Source organism: Miniopterus schreibersii, assembly GCF_964146895.1.
Source record: "Miniopterus schreibersii genome assembly, chromosome: X".
NCBI lineage: Eukaryota > Metazoa > Chordata > Mammalia > Chiroptera > Miniopteridae > Miniopterus > Miniopterus schreibersii.
Genome location: NC_138104.1, coordinates 32,208,866 through 32,230,990, shown reverse-complemented (window position 1 = coordinate 32,230,990; position 22,125 = coordinate 32,208,866). Strand labels below are relative to the sequence as shown.

General features: G+C 39.7%; 1 protein-coding gene across 1 annotated transcript in view; it reads left to right on the top strand.

Annotated features, from left to right (window-relative positions):
• Positions 1 to 22,125, top strand: part of DIAPH2 (diaphanous related formin 2) — a 757,596-nt gene that overhangs the window by 251,260 nt on the left and 484,211 nt on the right. The window contains exons 19-20 of the mRNA XM_081126081.1: positions 15,195 to 15,272; positions 19,160 to 19,219. Coding sequence (XP_080982207.1) covers positions 15,195 to 15,272; positions 19,160 to 19,219 — 138 coding nt within the window. The remainder of the gene's footprint in view (positions 1 to 15,194; positions 15,273 to 19,159; positions 19,220 to 22,125) is intronic.

Genomic DNA, 22,125 nt, shown 5'->3' with positions numbered 1-22,125 from the left:
ACAGATCCGGAGACATAGAAGCATGGAACAGACTGGGGGAATCTCAGAGGGAAGGCAGGGGTAGGTGAGGAGAGATTAACATAAGAATTTATATGCATATATGCATAATCCATGGACACAGACAATAGTGTGGTGAAGGTCTGGGGGGGTTCAAGGTGGAGGGGATCAATGTGGGGGAAAAGAGGACATTTGTAATACTTTCAACAATAAAGATAAATTGAAGGAAAAAAGAATTCTAAAAAACAATATGTCAACTTAGCGTCCATCTTTTTATACTGTTTCAAATAGATTGCTTTAAAAAGTTGGGGAAAGCTTAATTTTCTAACGGTTGTCAAATTAGTTATTAAATAGAAATCATGCTATGTCACTTTTGTTTTTTTTATAAGAAGCACCTGATCATTTATAAGAATCACTGTTTAATGGCCATCAGTACTAGCTCACTAAAGTGGTTGGTATCCATATGCATTCCCTTTACATTTTCTATAGTTTCCAATTTTGAATCAAGGTCAGACAAGAGGGTTTACATAAAATATTTTAAATGTGAGCCATCAAAAGAGGTTATATAAATGAGATTTGATATGTGGTGATATTAATAATATGTGCATTTGCAATATATTAATAGTTACACATTAATAATTAAATCTATCATAATTACCCAGAATGAGCTTGCTTTGAGTATTTCTGAGCAAATTTTAGCTTGAACACTTCCATTAAGGAAATTTACCTTGGAACCAAGACATTCCATGTAGAAAACAAGAGTTGCTAGGACATTGGAGTTTGTGGAATGGCTGCTTATGGACATCAGTACTTACCGTATTAAAATTCATCGTTGTGATGTTTGGGAAGGAAATGAAAATATGCCCTGCTTTATTACTTATATTATGTATACTTGCATCATAGAAATACAAAAATAGAAGTACAAAAGTACAAATGGATCTATTAACAATACTTTTACTCTTAAAGACGCATACCCTGAAATTTATAGAATTAAAGCAACCTGTTTTCCTTACCATGTAGAAGTAGGCAACTGGGGCACATGTAATAATAGACAATTCTTTACCAGTCAAAATAGACAATATTTTGATGCACTAATACCTTTTAGTGAAGGCAACAGCTTCACGTGAAATAAACCATATAGTAATAGGCTAACTGCTCTACAGAGTTTGCTGGTGTGGACAATGCATTTCTAAAGAGATGTTCAATACTGATCTCCATTACTAAGTAGTGGAGATTTTTTTTGAGACTAAGTTTTAATGAAAGAGAAAACTTTTTATCAACCTTGCAGATAGTGTAATAAGTCTAAATTCAGTAATCCTGAACTTTGTAATATAGTCCCCCTTCCTCCTGTTTCCCTCAGACATCTCCTTTTCCTCAGTGGACCCAGATACCTGCATCATCAACATAGTGACTCGTTCACATTTCACAAATCTTGGATCAACCAATGCTCAGGTCTTGGGAGCTACATTGCCTTGGATTCATATTAATAAATAATGATGGCCTATGTAGAGACTAATTTACTGTAGAACTGAGATAGCAGCATTTTTCTAGCAGTGCTTCCAAACTGCCATTCACGCTTTCCTCCTTGTCTCATTTGCTCATTCAAGAAATAGGTATTGAATTTCTATCAGATGCTATATACTACTAGTTTTCACAGATTGCTTATTGCTCCATTAGGCCTGTGACCCACAGAATGAGGAAGTGTGAACTCTCCAAGTGGAAAGGGATTTGTTTATCTTGTTTTATCCTGACAGCATCTCTGTATTTCTGTAGTTTAGGCCCTTACTTAGACTCAAGATAACTATTTCTTCAACTACCTTCCCGAATTTCCTAGGATCTCAATTATTTTGATGTTGTTATTTAGACCTGCTTACACTGTTGTATGTTAACTGAGCCACTATATGTACAATAGAGAATATTTTCCAGAAACCTTCTATTTTGCTATTCTCTTATTTCTGCCCCATTTCTATCCCAGGGCGCTCGTCGCTTCCTGTTACTTAGTATGATCAAAAAGGTTCCAGTGGACTTTGGGGTCGATCCGTATTTTGAAGTTTGGAAATGGGAGTGGAGAGGACAGCAATTAGAGTATCCAATAAAGGGAAAACTTGGATTGTGATAAAGACTGTTAAGGGTGGTGTACTATGCTTGCTACTATACTAGGCATTTGTTCACAGAATTAGTAATGGATTTTTTTGAGGGAGCCCCTTATATTTTCTCAGAAATGTATGTAATAAATAGCCTAGAAACTCTGAGTCCCTTAATAGTAATCAGTAAATTTATTATCTATGCATTCTTATATTTATGAGTGTATATATTAAGCACCTACTCTGTGCTAGATGCCAGTCTAGGCCTTGAGTGGGGAGAGGCTATAGTTGTAATTAAGGCAGATGTGATCTTGATTCCCTTAGAAATTACAGTCTAACAGAAAAGATGTAATAATAGCATATAATTAAATTAATATGAATTTCAGATAGCATTAAGTATTCTAAAGAATATAAAATACAGTAATATGATAGAGAATTATTTAGGTGGAAGATTAAGTGTGATGGTTATGGAAAGTAATTTGAAAAGCAATATGAGTAGGGGAATTTAAAACACGAGTCTTCAGAAGCAGAGACCTACAGGACTTAATGGGTTGAGTGCAGGGGATAAGAAAAACACAGGGAAATCAGCGATCACTTGTAGGTTTGAGGCTCCACCAAATAAAGTGCTGGCCAGTAAACATCCTCTTTTAGCCACTGAATCAGAAAAGGCCTAGGGCAGTAGTGTTGACGGAAGAATGGGCAGAGGCTCAAAGCCATGTGATAATCGACATAAAACCACCTTTGGCTGTAATATGCTAATATTTCCAAAGGTATTAAGGGCAGTGCAGCTTGAGTTAGCTCAGTGCTGATGCACGGAAATAAAACGTGTCACCTTAGCATTAACCTTTGCTCGAACTCTAGGGGCTTGTGCCTCTTTCGATTTGAACGTAAAGACAACCTTGACTTTTTGCTCTGTGTTTAACTATTTGGTCAAGTGAACATTGCACCTCATTTGACCAAAGTGTTTCTTTTGATTTACTCTAGGCTGAGGTCACACTGTGTCCCAGGTGTGAATTAATTAGGAAGAGACCAATTTTGTTCTGGTGAAGAGAGAATTTTATTCTTATTCCGCCTAAATCTGTGATCTAAGGAAGAGCTTTCCATTCTTTGTGTGCCTCAGGGGCACTGAAGGTGTACTGATAGAAAGCCCATCAAGTTCAGAAAGAAGTGCACCTTATTTCTTTTGGTGTGTCCACTAAATGACTTGAAGCTCCATATTGCGAAGTCTTCTCTGCAGCTAGAAATAATACCCTTTCTCCAGGGAATTTTTAAAGATTATTCATTATCTTGTTCTAGGAGTTGAGAGTAAATTTAGCATTTATTAATAATTGAGAAATAGCTCAAACGGATTATACATATGTGACAAAGACATTCGTGTAAACTTGGAAGTATATTCTTGCTGTGGCTGCATTATTATTTGTGATAGATACCAAAGGGCCCTCTCACTCATTTCTTGGTGCTCCCATGTCTACGCAGCCATGTCTCTGATAACTTCGTCCTAAGAAATGGAGTTGGTAAAGCAGCTGTGATTGTTGGTTACTTCTCTTTTATAGCCTAGAAAACTGAGCACCAAATCGGAATCCTTTCTTGGGTTGGTGGAGATTTCTAAAGCTGTCAGTCACCATTGAAATCCAGTTGTAATATTTTGTTTCATTTCACTTTGGCAGAGAGGTATTTTAGCACCAGTACAACAACTTCATTGGTGAAAGCATTGGAGATGTGCATGGAGAAGATAATGTAACTTCTCTGTACGATGTTCTCAAACAGCATTCTAGAGCTTGTGGAAAGTATATTGCCGTTGCGATGTGCTAACTTGCATCTGAGATAGCTCAGTTTGTTTGATGAGTCAATGCCAAAGAAATTCTTTTGGAAGGCCTCTGGAAAGTACATAAGAAAGTTTCAAACCAACTCTTTTAGGTAACTGGTCTCCTTTGTTTCCAGTGTTTGCTTATCATTTGCAATTAGTAATTAATATATGAAAGGAATCACACAATTCTAGGAGTTGTGTGGGTTTTGGGGGGTTTTAGAAATGGTATCATAATGGAGATTTTAAAACATATATATGTTTTATATATATATACGTGCACGATTATGGATATATACGATATATATGATATATATAGTTATATATATACACATACATATATATAATCATGCATGTGTATATGTATTTGGAAGGGTAGCCAACATGTTTTATCATCTTGTGTAAGTTGCCCACACAAACACATTCTTAAATTTATATAACTTGTCTACAATTCTACATCAAATCTCAGTTGTTCTTGCATACTTTAGTTTAAAGCGGATTTTGAGCTGCTCAGTAATTTTCTCATGCTGGGACTTTAACAAAGGGAAAAAGCCAAGCTCAACCTAGGGCAAGTGGAAAGCTGAGCAGTAGAAAAAGTGATTAGTGGCAGTCTCAGAAGATCACAGTCTTCCCATTTCTAGATTCCCCAAAAGCTCCTGCTAGGGGTGTGGCACTGAAGGTCCAGGGCTTCCGTTATGGTTGTTCATTGAGCAAGGGTGTCCTGCTGAGCATCCCACTAGGGGCTACAATTTGGCATAGACCCTATTTGACAAACTGTACCCACAGGTCTGCATCCTGCCAGAGACCGCGCTTCTCTAATTTGCACAATAGTGTCATAGCTCCAGAGAGCCCAGTCAGGCCATACAGTGGGCGGCCCCAGCACATGGCTCCACTGGCCTTTACTCCTCATGCTCCCCTTGAAGTGTTTTCTCTTGTGCTTCCTACACTGTGCTTCATTCGCTACCTGTCCTTTGCTTGCAGGAAGCTAATTCCACAGAGGGCGTTTAATTTCTCTTCGTTGGGAATGAGGCAGATGTTACCCTGGAGAGTTCTATTTGCTATAATTACTATGTCAATATCATTGGGATCTGGAATATATCTCAGCATCTTCTCTCTTTTCTCAGCAGCCCCTTCAAAATGCAACAACTTGAATTGCAATTTGCATACCTTCTGACCCCTGGGGAATGATCATAGTCTTGTACATTACAAAGAAAATCCAATTTTAAATAAATAAATTTACAAGAGGAGGCTGGGAGAGAGGTGAAAAGAACGACTTATGCTTACCTAGCACTTACTCTGTGCCAAGAGTCCTTATGATTGCCTGATATGCGTGACCTCGCTCTACCTTCCCAGTAACTCTTCCAGGTTACTATTATAGTCCCCTTTTATAGACGAGGAATAGAGGGAACAGAGAACTTACATAACTCGCCCAAGATCCACACAGATAATAAAGGGAAGGATGACGATTCAAACCAAGGCATTCTGTCTCATGGCCTCCTTTCTTTTTTTTTTTTTAACTATAATTTATGAATTTGCTAATTGCCTCGGTATCATTTTCCCTTTAACATTCCATCAGGCTCTGCAATAAATCATCACTTAGTTTTTTCTTCCTCTTCACTGGGGAGAAAGTAACACCATAGCAGTAGCTGTAAGAGGTTTTCTGTTTAACCAATGTAGTGCTCTTAGAAGTCAGTACGTTACAAAAACTCCATTTCCATAATGGACGACTGGGGGAAACAACTCATTGTGTGTAAGTGAGCACATACACAACCAACAGTTTGTTTTCTCCATCTCTGAAGTACTGGGGTGGTACAAACGTCAGTGTACCTTAAGTGCAGTTACTGTGCTTTGACTTACAAGTATTTCTTTAGAAAGAAGACTCCTTTGACTTACAAGCATTTCTTTAGAAAGAAGATTCCAAAGGATCTAGAGCACAGCAAGGGAGTAATGAAAATCCTGGTCTGTGATGTCTTTCCAAAGAGTTGCCCTCACTGTCTTTTCCCCTGGAAGATATATATATGCATCGCCAGGTGGTCATGCGCATTAAGACCCACATCCTGCCTAAATGTTCGTAATTCCTGAGGTTTGCAATGCTAATTGAAAGTTCCTAGCTATATGCTTCACAAGGACAGGGGGGTATCCTGGTGAGCATGCTGCTAGGCCACTGTTTAGCCTGAAATGTTAAGTGATGAGTACAGGGGACTTGGATCCATTTGGACCTATCAAACAAGGCAGATTATTGATGATGGTGTCCTGATTGGTTAGTTGGCATTAAACCTCCATAGAACTGTCAAACGGTTATTAGATAAAGAGCAGTGATAACCAAGATAAAGAAAGCATAGTGGAGACAGATATCTATACTTTCTCTTTTTACCAGCAGCCATATTATCTGCCATATTCCTTTTGATGCTCTAATTGAAAGTATTTTCGGTAGGAGATTTAGAGAAGAATTCGCCACACAAAACTCAGATAATGGGTAACATTTTATAACAGTGTGCATGTTATATTTCAGACCAGTACGCTTCTTTCCCTTTTTGGCCATGGTCATGGTACAGAATGACCCGCCTGCCCATCCTTTCCCTACTGTGCCCCCAAATGTCAGTAGTTTTTGCATTCCTTTTATGTGAGGTTTTATTAGTGTTTTTTGTTATCAGACAGTCTGCTTTTGCTTTGCATTTTTTACGTCCATAGTTATCCATGTGTGATGGTCACAACTGGTTGCAGCTCAGGGGATGGTACTGGGTAGTGATATGACCAGTGCATACAGGCAGAATTAATGCAGGAGACTTATGTGGAAGGTAGTATAAGGGCAGAACACTGGCAGTGTCTCTATGTGGGGAATCAGAAAAAAGGTCTAGAGCCCTGCCAGTGTGGCTCAGCAGTTGAGCATCGATCCAGGAACCAAGAGGTCACCGGTATGATTCCTGGTCAGGGCACATGCCCAGTTGTGGGCTGGATCCCCATTAGGGGTGTGCAGGAGGCAGCTGATCTATGATGTTTCTCCCTCATTGATGTTTCTCTCTCTCCCTCTCCCTTCCTCCCTTTCTCTAAAAATCAACGTATTTACAAAAAAGAGGCCTAGAAATTTCCCCCTAGTAGAAAAGATGTATGGAAGAAGATCCAGAGCAGATCCTGGCCTAACAGTTGAGTTTATAAATAACCATATCATGAGTGCTTCCATGGTCCTATACAAAGTGTTAGGCAGTTACTCCTGTGCTAGCAACAACTCCTATGTTCTTTCTCAAAAGACATGTTGGAATGAGCAATGTTAGAATGACTTTATGATAGAGAAAACATGGAATCTATTTCGTTTTTCTTTGATTTACAAATATCAATAAAGTATTTATAAAAATAAAAACTCTTTGCCTTTTTCCTTGGAACTGATAACCACACTATTGTGACAAGACACTCTGGTTGTGGTCTATTAGAGGGTGCTCGATGCTAATCCAGGGGAGAAGCGCCTCCTATTATAGGTTTATTGGTGAAGACAGGCAATAGCCAATACCTCAGCTCTCTCACCACCTTGCTTTTTACAGTTAGGCATACGGTAAGATGAGCAAGATACGGCATGCATCCTCAAGGAGTATATTATTTTTCAAAAGAAAGGCAGATACATAAAAGATCTGCTATAAATAAAGCAATTGCTATAATACAGTGTGATCACTGCCATAAAAGGGCCATGAAAGGGTGATATTCTTATTACTGAACAATAATTAAAGCTGTGTCACAAAAGACTTTGAATTGGGACTTGAGGTATATGTACATTTTTTCTAAAAAGAGAAGGGCATTCAGGGTAGATGGAACTATGTAAATAAGCGTAGGTACGAAAAAGCATCTCATGCTGGGGAGCAAGGTATAAAATGGTTGGTTGGAGAAAGTGGTGTGAAGGACAGGAGGGAGATGGCAGCTTAGAGTTTGGTGGCAAAGCACCTTTTTCCTGTGGCCTATGGTTGACCTTCAGTGGATTTATAATTAGGGTTTTGTGATGGTATGATTAAATTGTGTTTTAGAATGGAAAGTGAAAGATTTGGGAGAGCATTTGGGAGGTTTTTTATTTATTTACTTTTTGCTTTTATTTGTCTTGGATTTATTGAGGTGATAGTACTTAATAACATTATACAGGTTTCAGGTGTATAATTCTATAATATATCATCTGTATATTGTATTGTGTGTTCACTACCCCAGGTCAAGTCTCCTTGTATTGCCATTTATCCCCCCTTTATTCTTTCTTACCTCCGCATACCCCCCTTTCCCTCTAGTAATCACCATACTGTTGTCTGTGTCCAGGAAATTTTTTTTTCTTAATCCCTTCACCATTTTCACCCAGCCCGCCATCCCCCCCTCCCCTCTGACAGCTGTTTGTCTGTTCTCTATCTTTGAGTCTGTTTCTATTTTGTTAGTTTATTTAGTTTATTAGATTCTACATATAAGTGAAAACATATGGTACTTGTCTTTTTCTGCCTGGCTTATTTCACTTAGCATAATACTCTCCAGGTCCCTCCATGCTATGCCAAAGGGTAAGAGATCCTTCTTCTTTACAGCTGCATAGTATTCCATGGCGTAAATGTCCCACAGCTTTTTAATCCACTCATCTACTGATGGGCGCTTGGGCTGTGTCCAGATCTTAGCTATTGTAAATTGCTCTGCTATGAACATAGGGGTGCATAGATTCTTTCGAATTAGTGTTTTGGGCTTCTTTGAACATATTCCCAGAAGTGGAATCACTGGGTCATAAGGCATTCCATTTTAAATTTTTTGAGGAGACTCTCCATGCTGTTTTCCATGGTAGCTGCACCAGTTTGCATTCCCATCAACAGTACATGAGGGTCCCTTTTTTCCACATCCTTGGCAGGGAGATTTTAAAATAATAGTTGAATTGAGGGATTCTAATTACTTGAACTAAAGCAGTGGCAGTGGGAATGTAAAGGAGGAAGCCAGATATTTAGAAAGTGAAATTAACCCTTATTAATGACATTAACCCTGGGGAGGTGAGACGGGGAAGAAGGCAGTAAAGGAAGATCTGTTTTGCAGGTGGTGGATAATAGTGCTAATTATAGAGAAAGGGAAAAAGGAAAGTCAGGTTTCTACCAAGTGTGAGCTATAAGATAAGTGGCTCCATCTCATGGGCAGTTGTATATGGATAATTGGGGCTCAGAAGCATACCTGGGTTTGAGAGAGACATTCATCTACGTGTATATGAAATTTAATACCGTGAGAATGGATGCAATTACTGAAAGGGACACAAGTTTTGTCACCCTAAAACCGCTCTTTGCGATAATGATTTTAAGCTGGTTATTAAGAAACAAACAACTCAGAAAGAACCTTGGACCCTCCCCCTTTCCTGCCCTAGAGGTTCAGATGGAAAGGCTGCACCAGGAAGGAAAGCTTGGGGTATCCACTTAGCCTGATTAGAACTGAGAACTGAGGATGGGAGTGCTTCCGGCAAGGGCTGGGTCACCCTTGTGTCCCATTGTTTCTGTGTCACCAAGTGGGAATTTTTTTTGCCACACTCAACTGCCTATAAATTGCCCATTTTAAGTCTGAGATCCAGCTCTCCCCTTTTTTCCTTATTCCAAAGCGTCATACCTGCCTAATTTTACCTTACTTTCTTTGGGATTTTCGTGCTTACGTGAATTCCCCTTGTACATGCATTAAAATTGGATTTTTTCTTGTTAATCTGCTCTCTGTCATTTGAATTATTAGCCCAGCTAGAAGAACTTAGAAGGTGGGAGGAAAAGGTATTAGTTTAGCCTCCACGTTACCCAAAGAAGAATTGTATTGAGATAAAAGAGAGGGCCCAGGATTAATCCCTGGGAAGCACCCACGTTTCAAGGGCCAGTGGAAGAGAAGCCAGCACAGGAAGTGCCAGCAAAAGAAGTGGCAGAACAACAAAAATGTGCATCGCAAAAGCCAAGAGAGGAAAATATTTCAGGAAGAAAGAAGAGACAGGGTTTCATCATGTAGAATATTGCCGAGAAGTTAGATGAGGACCACAGAAAATCTTTTAGATTTGGCAGCCTGGAGCATGTTAGTGAGACTAACATTAGGACTTTCCAAGGGTTGGCTTGGATGGAAGCCAGATTGGAATTCTTTGGAGTTTAGGACCATTGCCGTTACCTGGGGTCCCGGTCATTAGGAATGTAAGGAAGGGATCCAAGCTTTGGTAGGAGAAAGAAGGACTGAACTGTGGATCCTGTTTAGTATGATACTCAGGTGGAGATGTTCAGCATCTAGAAAAGCGTGTGGTCTGGAACTCCCAGAGCAATCTGGCCTGGAGATGAGGATTTGGGAGGTTGTTTAGTAGTTGAACCCTCACTGGATATTCTCAGCCACACTTTGGAATATAATTCATTATGGCCAATTGCCACATTTTATTAATGCAGAATCCATTATAGCTATGCACACGTACATCACAAGTTGCAAAGGTGACAGTCGACAAATAAATGGCATGTGTTAGCTTGGCCTCCTCTAGAGATGAAATATTCGAATGTGTTCTTATATTGGTTAAGGCAGTTAATACCTGAAGAATATATTTTTTGAATCTAGGACTTTAGTTAATGAAAAATATTGTAAAAATCTGGCATTCTCAGAAACCCAAACCTAATCTAAGCAGACAGTCCTGTTTACGTGACCAACCTTGAAAAAAAGAGAAAAGCTTAAAAACCCAAATCACTCTTTTGTTTCCATTGTACTTATACCCTAGATTTTTATGAAGTGCCTTCTCAAGTTATATGCTTATTTATCTCTACTAGTTACATAGAGATAAAAATACAGTCAGACAAATAGCTGAGAACCTGTGAAATTCAAAGTAGTTCTTTTGGAAGTTAGTTCTTCAGTAAAAGATCCAGCCTTAGACTACTTCATTCACACTTGAATACAATGGTCAGATGCGGAAATGGCCATTTTTGATTTAAATTATTTTTGTCACATAGTTTTTGATGCCAGTAAAGAAAACATTGAATATGATTGACCTTATTAATTTTAATTTTGTAGAATTTAATAAAAGTTCTGTTAGTGATTTTACAGAATGGAACCTTTATCCATTTATGTTTCTGAAAAATGACCTTGTAAAATGTCAAAATTGCTGTTGTATGCTTTTGAAAAATACTTAATGATTTGTGCTTCATGCATTTAAACTCTTTATTGAAGGTCAAGGATTCTATTAGGGCATTTTTGTCAGTAAAATGTTGACAGAAATTAACTAGGTAGTTGAATTCTCCCTGACGATACTGTCACATTTTTTAAGAAATTGTCTAATGATAAGGCCAGATTTTGCTCATTATTTTTCTTAGTAACAACCACTAGTTCATTAAATATTGCCTTAATTAGAGTGTGTAAGTGTCAAAACTTAGTGGTCACAGTTACAGTTCTTACTTAATAGATATTTAATTTAAATTGCTATAGATACGTCATCCTCAGTGACTATGTATATATGCCATGTGTTTTGATGAGACGTAGTTGTGTAGATATTCCAGAAGCATTGGTAATTATTGACCATAATGTGTTCTTGATATTTGATGTTGAATTTAGCCATCTATAATTTTATTTACAAAGTCACACTTCAAACTAGTAAAGTCTCAAAACAAAGGCAATAAAGAAAAGCTGTTTTATATATATATATATATATATACACACACACACATATATTTAAATATATATATGTTTTTAATCCTCACCTGAGGATATGTTTTTTAATTGATTTTTAGAGAGAGAGGAAGAGAGAGCAAGAGAAACACTGATTGGTTGTTTCCCATATGTGCCCGTACCGGGGATTGAACCTGCAACTTGGGTATGTTCCCTGACTGGGAATCGAACCCTCATCCTTTTGGTTAAAGGGTGACACTCCAACCAACTGAGTCAGGGCTGGAATATATTTTTATTTTCTTGTTCAAAATTTCCCTGTCACCTATTTACTACAGTAAATTTTGTCAGCAGATAGATTCGTCACCTACCACCTAAACAAGGATGATGTTATGTGGTGATGTGTTGTTGTTTTTTTTCCATCCTGATCCTTTTTAAGGAGATGGTTATACTAAACATAATAGTTTCAAAAGGCCTAATACTGAAATATAATGAGTATATGGTGTAAGGGAGGAAAAATAATTTTCCCTCTACCATTCTAGGTTCTTCTTGGTTGAGACCCTCTAATAAAAGGCAGATTAACAAAAGAAAAACAAACGAGCTTACTAACATGGGTAGATACCTCTGAGGTGGCCCAAGTACCACTTTGCATACCATCTTCAGCTAAAGACAAAAGATGTTGAGTGGGGTGGGGAACCAGTGGAAGGTGCCCAGGAAAAGCCTGGTAAACAAGGGCAAGGTTGTCAGGCAGATTTAAGTCTTAGCCGCCTTCTTTGATAAGTTTGTAGAGTTTTAGGCATCCTCTCTTTCCTGATACAGAGAGGCAGACACCTTTACAAATGGAGATTTCCCTGATTAATGTATATTTCTCTTACAAAAGGGTAACTTCTACTTGGTTTTTGGAGCATCTCCTGTGTCTGCAGTTCTCAGAAAATAACAGCCCAAAATAACCAATATTCCAGAGAGGTGTATTGTAGGGTGGACATGAATATAGGGGACATGTGAATATAGTGGCAACAGATCTAGGATTGCCTCTTTTACTTATATCAGTAAATTACTTGAATAGAAAATTCTTAGGTTAATCTATATAAAGATCACTTTCTCTGTAGGTCTTTCTCCGTACTTGTTTGCAAATGTATGTCCTGGTGATGTAGCATATGGAGAAGTATTTTAAATTCATGCATCCTTGAAGATGCATTGATTGTGGTGTTAATGGTGGGGACAGGACCATGTCCCCATCTGTTGGTCATGGGAGTGGGTTTCTTGCAATATCCCGAGAAAAAGAATTTTCTGAGACTCGCACAGGGGGATGAGTAATTTTTATTTGTGTGGAATGAAATCCTTGAGTTTACAAAGTCCCATTTCCCTTAGTCCAGTTATAGAAGTGTAGCTGGGGCTTCAGTAGGGCTGGAATCAGAGCCAGTGTCCAAAGTTTCTGTGACATGTTAGGCCATAGTCCAGTCCAGCATCAGGCTAGCTTAGTTTGTGTTTCTTGCTGCAGTCAATCAGTCCATTGTGTGTGGGGTCTGCAGAGCCACATGACTATGAAGGAAACATGGGCAAATGCAAGGAAGCCAAAAGCAAGCCACAGGACCAGAGTCATAAGAGAGTGAACTCCTTTATTTAGGGGATTATGTATTCCCCAATTTTACTGGGCTTTCATTGGCTCTATCCATTCTGGCTAATCCATGGTTCCCCAGGCTTGACTGATAGGTACCTAACTTCACTGTGCATGAATCTGTCTCCCCTTTGTTGGACCCCTTCCCCCAGTGATGTGCAGGGAATGGGCCAGTGGTTCCCTGGGGAGTGCAAAGTTGCAGCTTCCTAGCAAAGGTGCCCAAATAACATGCCTGTAATGTCTGGCCTTCCCTTTGTTCCTTTCCTATTATTAATAGATAGCTAATTACAACAGTATCAGCGGTACCTGGAAGTTATATAAGTATTATGAAATTACCCCTCAGAATTCTTTGTCCTCAGTGTGTGAGAGAGGCTTGGATGGTAAGTACAACATCATATTTCCTCATCCCTGCAGTTCCATGGTGTAAATGACCTTTTAACTTAGGTTTTGGATGCATACCCTATGGCTCGCCAGTATCTTGGTTTTTAGTCAAGGTTGTCATTGCAGTATTAAATCCTATTAAACTTTGTATAGCATATAGGAATTTCATGACTCTTTTGGTTACTATTGGTTATTGATGCATCTCAGAGTCTCCAAAGTTTGCACAGAGATGTTCTTTATTTTCTGAGAGGTTGTGAGTTTCATGGGTCTTCAGAAGACCTTGAGCCATCATTGCCCTTTCTCTAGGCAAGGCTGTATTTATACCCCCATCTCCATATCATCTCCATTTTCTTAACAATCTTCAATGTCTTATGTACTTTGTTGGATCTTCTCATTTCATCTGATGATTGTGATTATTTTGATTATATTAAATGTCATGCTTTTAATATTCCTGCCTCGAATAGATATTTCAATAGATAGCATAAACATTAAAGGTAAGATGGGGAACTTAGTGCTGCAGTGTCTAAGGTAGGCAACAGCTATCATTTGTGTAATTCATGCTTTTATGACAAATGTCATTGTCCACTAAGGCTGGCTTATTTTTATCAGATTAAATTGTGGGAGGCTATATTCATAGTTAAATGACAGCACTTTACAGAGGAAGGAAATGCTTTTTCCTTAAAGGGCATTCTTAGCTTCTAGTTCCTGTGATTTCAGCTGCGTGTCTTGCCAGTCAATAAAGATAGTTATGCACTGAAGAAAATTTTATACTGTACCTAAATAAAGGTAGTAATTAATATATATTAGCCTTTAAACATTGTAATATTTCTGTTCAGAATATGCGAATAGACTGTGGTGTTATCACGAAAGAAGAAAAAACACTAAAATTTATTTTATGCCCATTTTTTGCCATAGTTTTCTGAGAATATGTTTGATTTTGGGGCGGGGGAGTGACAGTGTGTTAGAGAGAACCAACTCATATTAATGATTCCCCCCATAAAGAAAAGAAATGCTCAGTTTATGGAAGACACATTAATCATTCTTGGTGTGGAAAACTATATCCCTTTAGTATTTGTAATAGTTTTTATTGTTGTTGAATAAAGCCAAGCTCATATATTAGTTTTCTAATTGTCTTTAATGATAAAAATGAAACAGTGAATAGACGCGTTTCTCTGGCCAAGGTAGCCCCCTTTATGATAGAATAAAAATCAGTGACCTTCACTTAGGTTTTTTTGTACTTTATGTTCATCAGCAGGTGGTCATGAGAAAAAGGGAAGTAAAGACCCACCAACAGATAGAACTGGGTTGGTTAGAGAAGCAGAGTTAGGAAAGGAGGCTCTGGAGCCAGACTCCCTGGGTTCAAAACCCACTTCTACCACTTTGTAACTGGTGTGATCTTGGGTAAGGTACTTAATCTGTCAGTCTCTTTGTCTCTAAGATGGAGGTAATTATGAATCTACCCCTTAGGCTTATGGTGGCCATTGATTTAATATTTTGCAGTGTTTGAAATAGTGCTTGCCACATGCAAGACGTGATCATTTTTCTCTCTGTCAATAACGTTTGCCTATCGTAGCAGCAGGCATTCTTTTTGGTCCAGGGGCGCAGTCAGTTCTTTGTCATCTGTTTGCAAAGAATATGTTCCACACCACGGACACCATGGCTACCTGATCAGCCTCCCTGCAGAGTCTGTTACCTGGCTAGCACTTACTACAGCAATCCTATTTTGCAGGCAGAGAAACTGGGGGCCAGAAAATGATTTTGCCTGTTGCCCTTCTGAAGGATGGCCCGGCGCCGCTCGTTCTTTATGGTTTGTTTGTGTTTTTCTCCATTTTCGAAGAATGAATTCTTTCGGTCTAAGCACCATGTAGTAAATACAAGAGATGTTAGTGTGGGTATCAGTTGTTCTGGTTTTTCCACGCAAAATGTGAACTTTAAAATGCGATTTATGGAATCATCTTTCTGTGGGTATCTGTTATAAAACTGTTTATTTGTGCCCTAATGCGCGATGAAAGGTACACTTGAGAATGGGGGGGGGGGGGATAAGTTAATGACAAATTAAAGAAGGCAGTGACTCAGGGATTGGCTTTGACTGCTGTGAGGAGGAGACATAGGCTACAAAAGAAATCAGTGATAACAATGTAATATTTTCTAACAGTTCATTTTCAAAATAAAGGTGGAAGGTAGTATTTCTAAATTGTCCACTTTTAAAGAAAAGATCTGACCACTGTGGAGGGGAAAATTCTTTCATTTCCAGTAAACAGAGATTGCTAAGAGTTTCACGATTCATTCAGTCCTGCAGCTTCCAAGTGGAATATTATTGATTCTTCTGTCTCAGCTCTTAATTTAGAGGCTCAGGTCTCCATGAACAAACGTTTCCATAAAACATTTAAAATATAGGCCTATTTTATACATTTTATAAAATTATAATATTTGTTTTAGATGAAAAATAGCCATAGCACTGTTGATTATGACAAAAATTAGTAATTCCTCACATGTTTCTGTTGTTTGCCATGGTTACCTAGAAGTTCACTGTCTGACCCCCATTGTTTTCATACTCAGTGTTCAGTGAATTTGAACTGTACTTTGATTTGAGCCAGGCCAGTCTGGTTGTCCTCACTTGTGCACAGAGTTACATAGTCTGTTAATGTGCCTGTCACATACTACTTCCCCAAATGGAATACCTGATGCCTCTGACTCAACTAATCACAGCACTTACCTCCTTCACAATCTTGTTTACTGTTTCTAATTATTCCTGATACCAGCTTTGAGAATACTGAAGAGAGCTCACATGCCTGAGCTCTTTCATTTTCTTAATATGCATTTTATTAAGGTCTGCATTTTGCTTTCTAAATGCTCTTGACTTATTTTTAAATGTTCTCTTTGGTGTCCTCAACCTGTTTCCAGCTTCCTGAGGTTAGGAAACAGATAATATATTTGTTTTGTTTCCTTAACAACATCATTGGGTGTTAGTTCAAGCTATTTCCTGACTACCTTCCTCAGTGGGGAAATGCTCAAGGTGTAAGGATTTATTTTAAATTAGCTTACACAATACAAAACTAGGTAAGTGCGGGAGTTGAGAAGATTTATGATCTCTTTAAAATTCCCAAGCCAAATGTATTCGTTATTAGTATAGAGCATCTCATTGTTGCACTCTACCTTTGCCTATCCCTCATTTTTGACCCTAAAAATGGGAGCAGTCCTAGAAATTTTAGGCAATGAAGATTGTGTCTGTAGCCTTGATTTTTTTTTTTTTTTTTGATTTTTTTTCCCCCCTCCATCTTTTTTGGCAAAGGTAGTCCGATTTGGCTACATGTTTTAGTAGTCCTGTATTTGGAAGAATGTTGATTTTCCCGATTTGGTTCAATATTTTATGCAAGTTATTTTTTTCTTGAAGTCAGAATGAACATTCCAAGATCAGAGAGAGGAATACTTCATAGATATAATTAGCTTTTCTGTAAAAGGAAAGGCTGATGAACAAAACACTGTCTTGGTAATTCAAGTCGTTAATCCATGAATGTGTATGAGTCTCACTGGCTGAGTCTGTTGTCACTCAGTAGGTCAAATCTAATCCATGTATCTATAGTCTTAACTGCTCATTTGCACATTGGCTTAACTCTGTGTATTTAAGCATTACGTGTTTTTATAGATCTAAGCTTGAGTGTGTTATTAAAAGTTTTATCCACTTTCTTTACTTTCCAATGACAAGAAGTGATAACTTGTAATGAATACATGTACATTTGCATTAGTGTAGTGTGGCCCACCCCTGTGCAGACTGTATCAAGGACAATCAAAATACCAGGGAGAGCCTGGCTCGGGTGGCTCAGCAGTTGAACATTGACCTAGGATCCAGGGGATTGTGTTTTGATTCCCAGTCAGGGCACATGCCCGGGTTGCGGGCTTATTCCCCAGTCGGGGGCCTGCAGGAGGCAGCCCATCAATGACTCTCATCATTGATGTTTCTCTCTCTCTCTCCCCCTCCTTTTCTCTCTCTGAAATAAATAAAGATATGTATAAAAAAAAAAAAATTTTCCCCCTTATGTATCTTTATTGATTTTCAGAGAGAGGAAAGGAGAGGGGGGGGGAGAGAGAGAGAGAGAGAGAGAGAGAGACATCAATGATGAGAGAGTCAATGATTGGCTGCCTAGACCGCAACTGGGGCATGTGCCCTGACCGGGAATCGAATCCCGATCTCCTGGATCCTAGGTTGATGCTCAACCGCTGAGCCATGCCTGGTAGGGCAAAAAAAATGTTAAAAAAATACATATATTTGGAAGAGAAGCTACAGTTTCTTTTACACCTATTGCAATGCCTTGTGTGAGTATAGCCAACAAATAAAGCTGACATTTCCCTGAAGCATTACCACATTGATTCCATAGAAGATTTTAATTGTGAATTGTTAGTTCAAGATCTCAATATCCTCCTCTTTTCACTATATAATTATTTATGAGATGGGACAAAAATAAACTATGTTCTAAGTTCTCTTAACATTTCTAGTTCTTGTGTTACTATATTTGTTTCAGTGTCACCAAGTAATGGGAGAGGGAAATAGCAGAGAGTGATTTTTCTCAAAGGCAAATATTAAGGACATTATTTTCATTGTTATAAACTAAATTTAATACTTGTGAAAACTGTCAGGCTGTCCAGTCTTAGATCAAAGCCAGGCAACTCTGTAGTCCAAATTCGAGATGACCTGTAGATCTTTCCCATTGTAGTTTTGGAATGCAAACCATGTTCCTTTCTTGATTTTATCTTCGTGTCTGCATTTGTCTTCCCCTTTGCTTCCCATTTCCAGCCTCCTTCCTATGCTCTCTCTCTTGCCTCTAGAAGTGTGCACTGAGAGGAAAACTATAGCCTGCACTCCAGGAGGGAGCAATCGAAATCTCTGTCTGTTTTTAAAATCTATCCCCATGGAATATTATTTATGATGATGGTGAAATGATCCAATGGTTCTGATTTCTAAACAGCTTAAGACAAGAAACAAAACTTTATTTGCCCCAACTCCAGGTGTCTACCTACATATATACTTTCTTGTAATCCCTTCAACCTGAAATGATGCCTGAAGACCCATTCTCAAAATACCTGGCTCTATACTATAGGAGTCACAACAATTCATGCCTGGTGACCCGAAGCCTGGTTAGTTCATAATACTTCAAATTCCACTGAACGAGTATGTTATGTGTTGTTTAGCCCCTGCTCCCTTCGTTTGTTCATCAGTCATTCATGCAAACAGAAGGTTCTTGAGCATCTGCCATATGTTCTGTTCTACATGGGCCGGGCCTAAAACAAGGAATAGAATGGGATTTCTGACACGGAAGAGCCCACAGTCTAGTTAGAGAGACAAGGGTATAGATGAGTAAATAAAACGATGGTGAGGTAAGTACAATGGTCGAGGTGTGGAGAAACTGCTCTGGGAATTGCAACTGCCCGAGACAGCGAGGGGGCCTCCGGTTGGAGTGGTAGTTTCTTGCTGAGGGATGAACGGGATTGCCGCAGTAGAGGAGAGAATAAAGGGTATCCCAGGCGGGGGCTTATGCGCGCATGGGAGGCACGGTAGATGATGCTGGGAATGTCTCTTGCAGCCTGGGAGATAGACACTGAAACCTGCCATTTTGTGTAGCGATAATGGGGGTTCAGATGTAGTAGGAGCATGGGGGAGAGATTCCTAATTATGCTTCATCTGGGAATGCTTTGCAGGACAGCCAGCCATAGCGCCGAAAGAAGTCCTTCCTGAGCTGAATGACCTCACCGATAACAGTAAGAGCCACTCATTTTAGCAAAAGGTTTATTTTGTGCTAGCCGTGTCACCTGCTTTCTCAATGAATCCTCACAGCCCTCGGAAGTACATACTACTACTGAAGTCTAAATTTATTAAAAAAAAAAAAAAAAAAAAAGAGTAAAGTTCCTAGTAGTTACATAACTCTCCTAAGCTCTCAGGGAAATGGCAGAACTGGGGCTTGAGCCCAGCCATCTGACTCCAGATCCTTTGTCCACATGTACATCCCATGCCGTGGGCCATCTGGTACATTACAGCGGAGATGAAAAGTGTAAATATTAAATTTGACACCATCTCTCTCCTTGAGGATTTCACACTCTAGGACTTGTGCAAGACAACTCAGCAATAATTATAGAGGGAAATGATGTATGTAAGCTGTGCTGGAGATACTTTTAAGGTCCTGGGGGCGGATTTCTAATTGCGAGGAAACCACCACCAGATTTAATGCAAAAGATATAGGTGTAAACCCTGCTTTTGTTACTTATTACCTCTGTGACTTTCAGCAAATTATCTAGGTTCTTTGATGCTCAAAATGCTATAAATTGCGTTTAATAATACCTGTCTTACAGGGCTGTTAGGAATTATAAATAAGATAAACAAATGAGTTATACAAAGCACTGAGTGACTGTTGAATGGAATATCTTAAAATAATAACAAATAGAAGTTCTTTGGGAAAACATCCTAGTGTTGGTGTTCAGTGTTGGTCTCAGCCTATGCATAGTGATACTATTGGATAGAAATGCCTGGGGGCACTCACCTGGACCCTGAAGGGAGATCCCCCCACAGACATTGCCCCTTTAGGAGCTGATGTTGTGGCTGGACCAGCTCTTGTGGTTCATACTATGATTCTAAGAAGCATCTCAGCAACAACCATCAGGGAACTTTGAAAAAAACAAGGTTTATTACTCACAGGTCCTGGAGGGTACATTCCTGAGTCCCTCACAACAAGGGGGAGGGGTAAGGAGAGAAAAGGAGGGACAGGCCTGGGATTCTGCCTTTATTGGGGGTTGAGGGTAGGGTACCTAGGGTTTTAGAGGTTCCTTCTTTATTGGTGAATTTAAAAGGTAAGAACAGGAATTAAAGCTCAGGAAGGGAAAATTAAGAAATCAAACAGTAATCTAAGTCCAGCAGACCTCTCCAAAAAGCACTTCCTGGGGAGGGTGGCCTGGTTCCTTATCTAGTCCGTAGCCGACAAGGCAATGTGTTTATTGAGATGGATGTTATTGAAGCAAATTCCTGGGCAGTCAGAAGCTCCATGTCAGGCCTTATGTTGACATCAAAGAAGTGAATTGTCAGGAGCTTACACTACACTTGGGAAGAACTTGGCATTTGAAGTGAGAGAGAACTTGAAAGCTCTTGACCTTGGAAACCTGGAGTCCAAGTAGCCTCAGCTGTTAAATGGGTAGTGCCACCAGCTTCTTGGGGTGAGTGCGCATCTCCTGATCTACATTCCCTTGGGCTTCTGGGAAAGCATTGGAGGAGAGGCGGCCTTGGGCCTTGAAGTGTGTATAAGAGTTCACTGCAGAAAAATAGTGAAAGAACAGGCCGATGCCTTAGGAGGCCTCCTGAAAAACACATGACATTTGTTAAGAATTGCTGATTGCGGAGCGTTGCCTTGGTGTGTTACATGGACATCTTTACAAGCAAAGGGAGACAGTCATGGACTGATACAGACAAAACTGAAGGGACCAGAAGAAAATGCTCCCCCCTTCCCTTCATGTGTTTGAGCAGAAAATAGGAAGAGCAGGGGGCTGTGTTTGTGCTTACAGTGCTCCCTTGAAGAAGAATGCACAGAGAAAATAGCAGAGGCTCATGCTCCTAGGCCACTGTCATTTAATAGCTTCCGTGTCTGCTTTTTATAGGTATCTGGTCGTCTTCCTGCTGTCAGCTGTCACTTTGTGCACTTGTCAGCGTGATGGCCGTACCTCAGTAGTCAGGGTCCCAGCGCTGGCGTTAGAGAAATTAAAGGCTACAACACCTTTGTTTCTAAGTTACTGAGTTTGCCTGGATGCCCGAAGCTTCCAAAATCCGCGGGCAGACAACGGCTACAGTGAGGAAGGGACGCGGCTGAGTTCAGAGGGGCAGCGAGATTTCCTTTGGCTTCCAAATGGGTTGAGAGATGGACTGTGCCAAGGAAGAGACTTAGGAAAAGCAGTTGGCATGAACTTTGGACCTAGAGTCTGCTCTGTGAACTTAGACAAATGGTTTAATGCCACCATTTGTTGTGAGGGATAAAATGGCTTAATAATACTTGCTCTGCAGTAGTGAGGTGAAGCCTAACCTAGCTAGCACAGGTTCCTTCTTTCACTTGGGCACACGTTCAGTAGATGTGAAATTTTCTCCAGTCCCACACCCCATAAATAAATATGAGTGGTTAACTATTCAAAATACCCAAGGTCTTGATATTTTAAGTTGTTTACTATTGAAGGCACAGAGGTAAGGGGTCCACAAAGATGAGAGATGGGAGTGCACAATTTAGTCACTTTGACGGGATTAGGAAATGCTTCTTGAAGAATAGTGAGAAATGCACTTGAGGTAGCCAGTGGTAATGAGGGTGGGAAAACTGTTTAGGTGGTTCTTTGCAAATAAATTCTGGAGGTTAAGGTTGTATCCACCCGGCATTGGGGAGCCTTGGGCGGATCTTGCAGGGCGATGTTCCAGATGAGCTGATCTGGCAGTTGGACATGGGCACAGGAGAGGGAGAAGCTTTGGGCAGGCGCATGAGCTATGCAACTGTTCTAGCAATTGGGGCAGGTGGTGAAAGCTTCGAAGCTGTGTTTATAGCAGTGGGCATAGGAAGGAAGGGGCATATCTTAAAGGATCAGTGAGCATTGACTGTGGATGGAACTAAAGGGTCCACTGGCCCATTCACCGAAGGCAGGAGAGA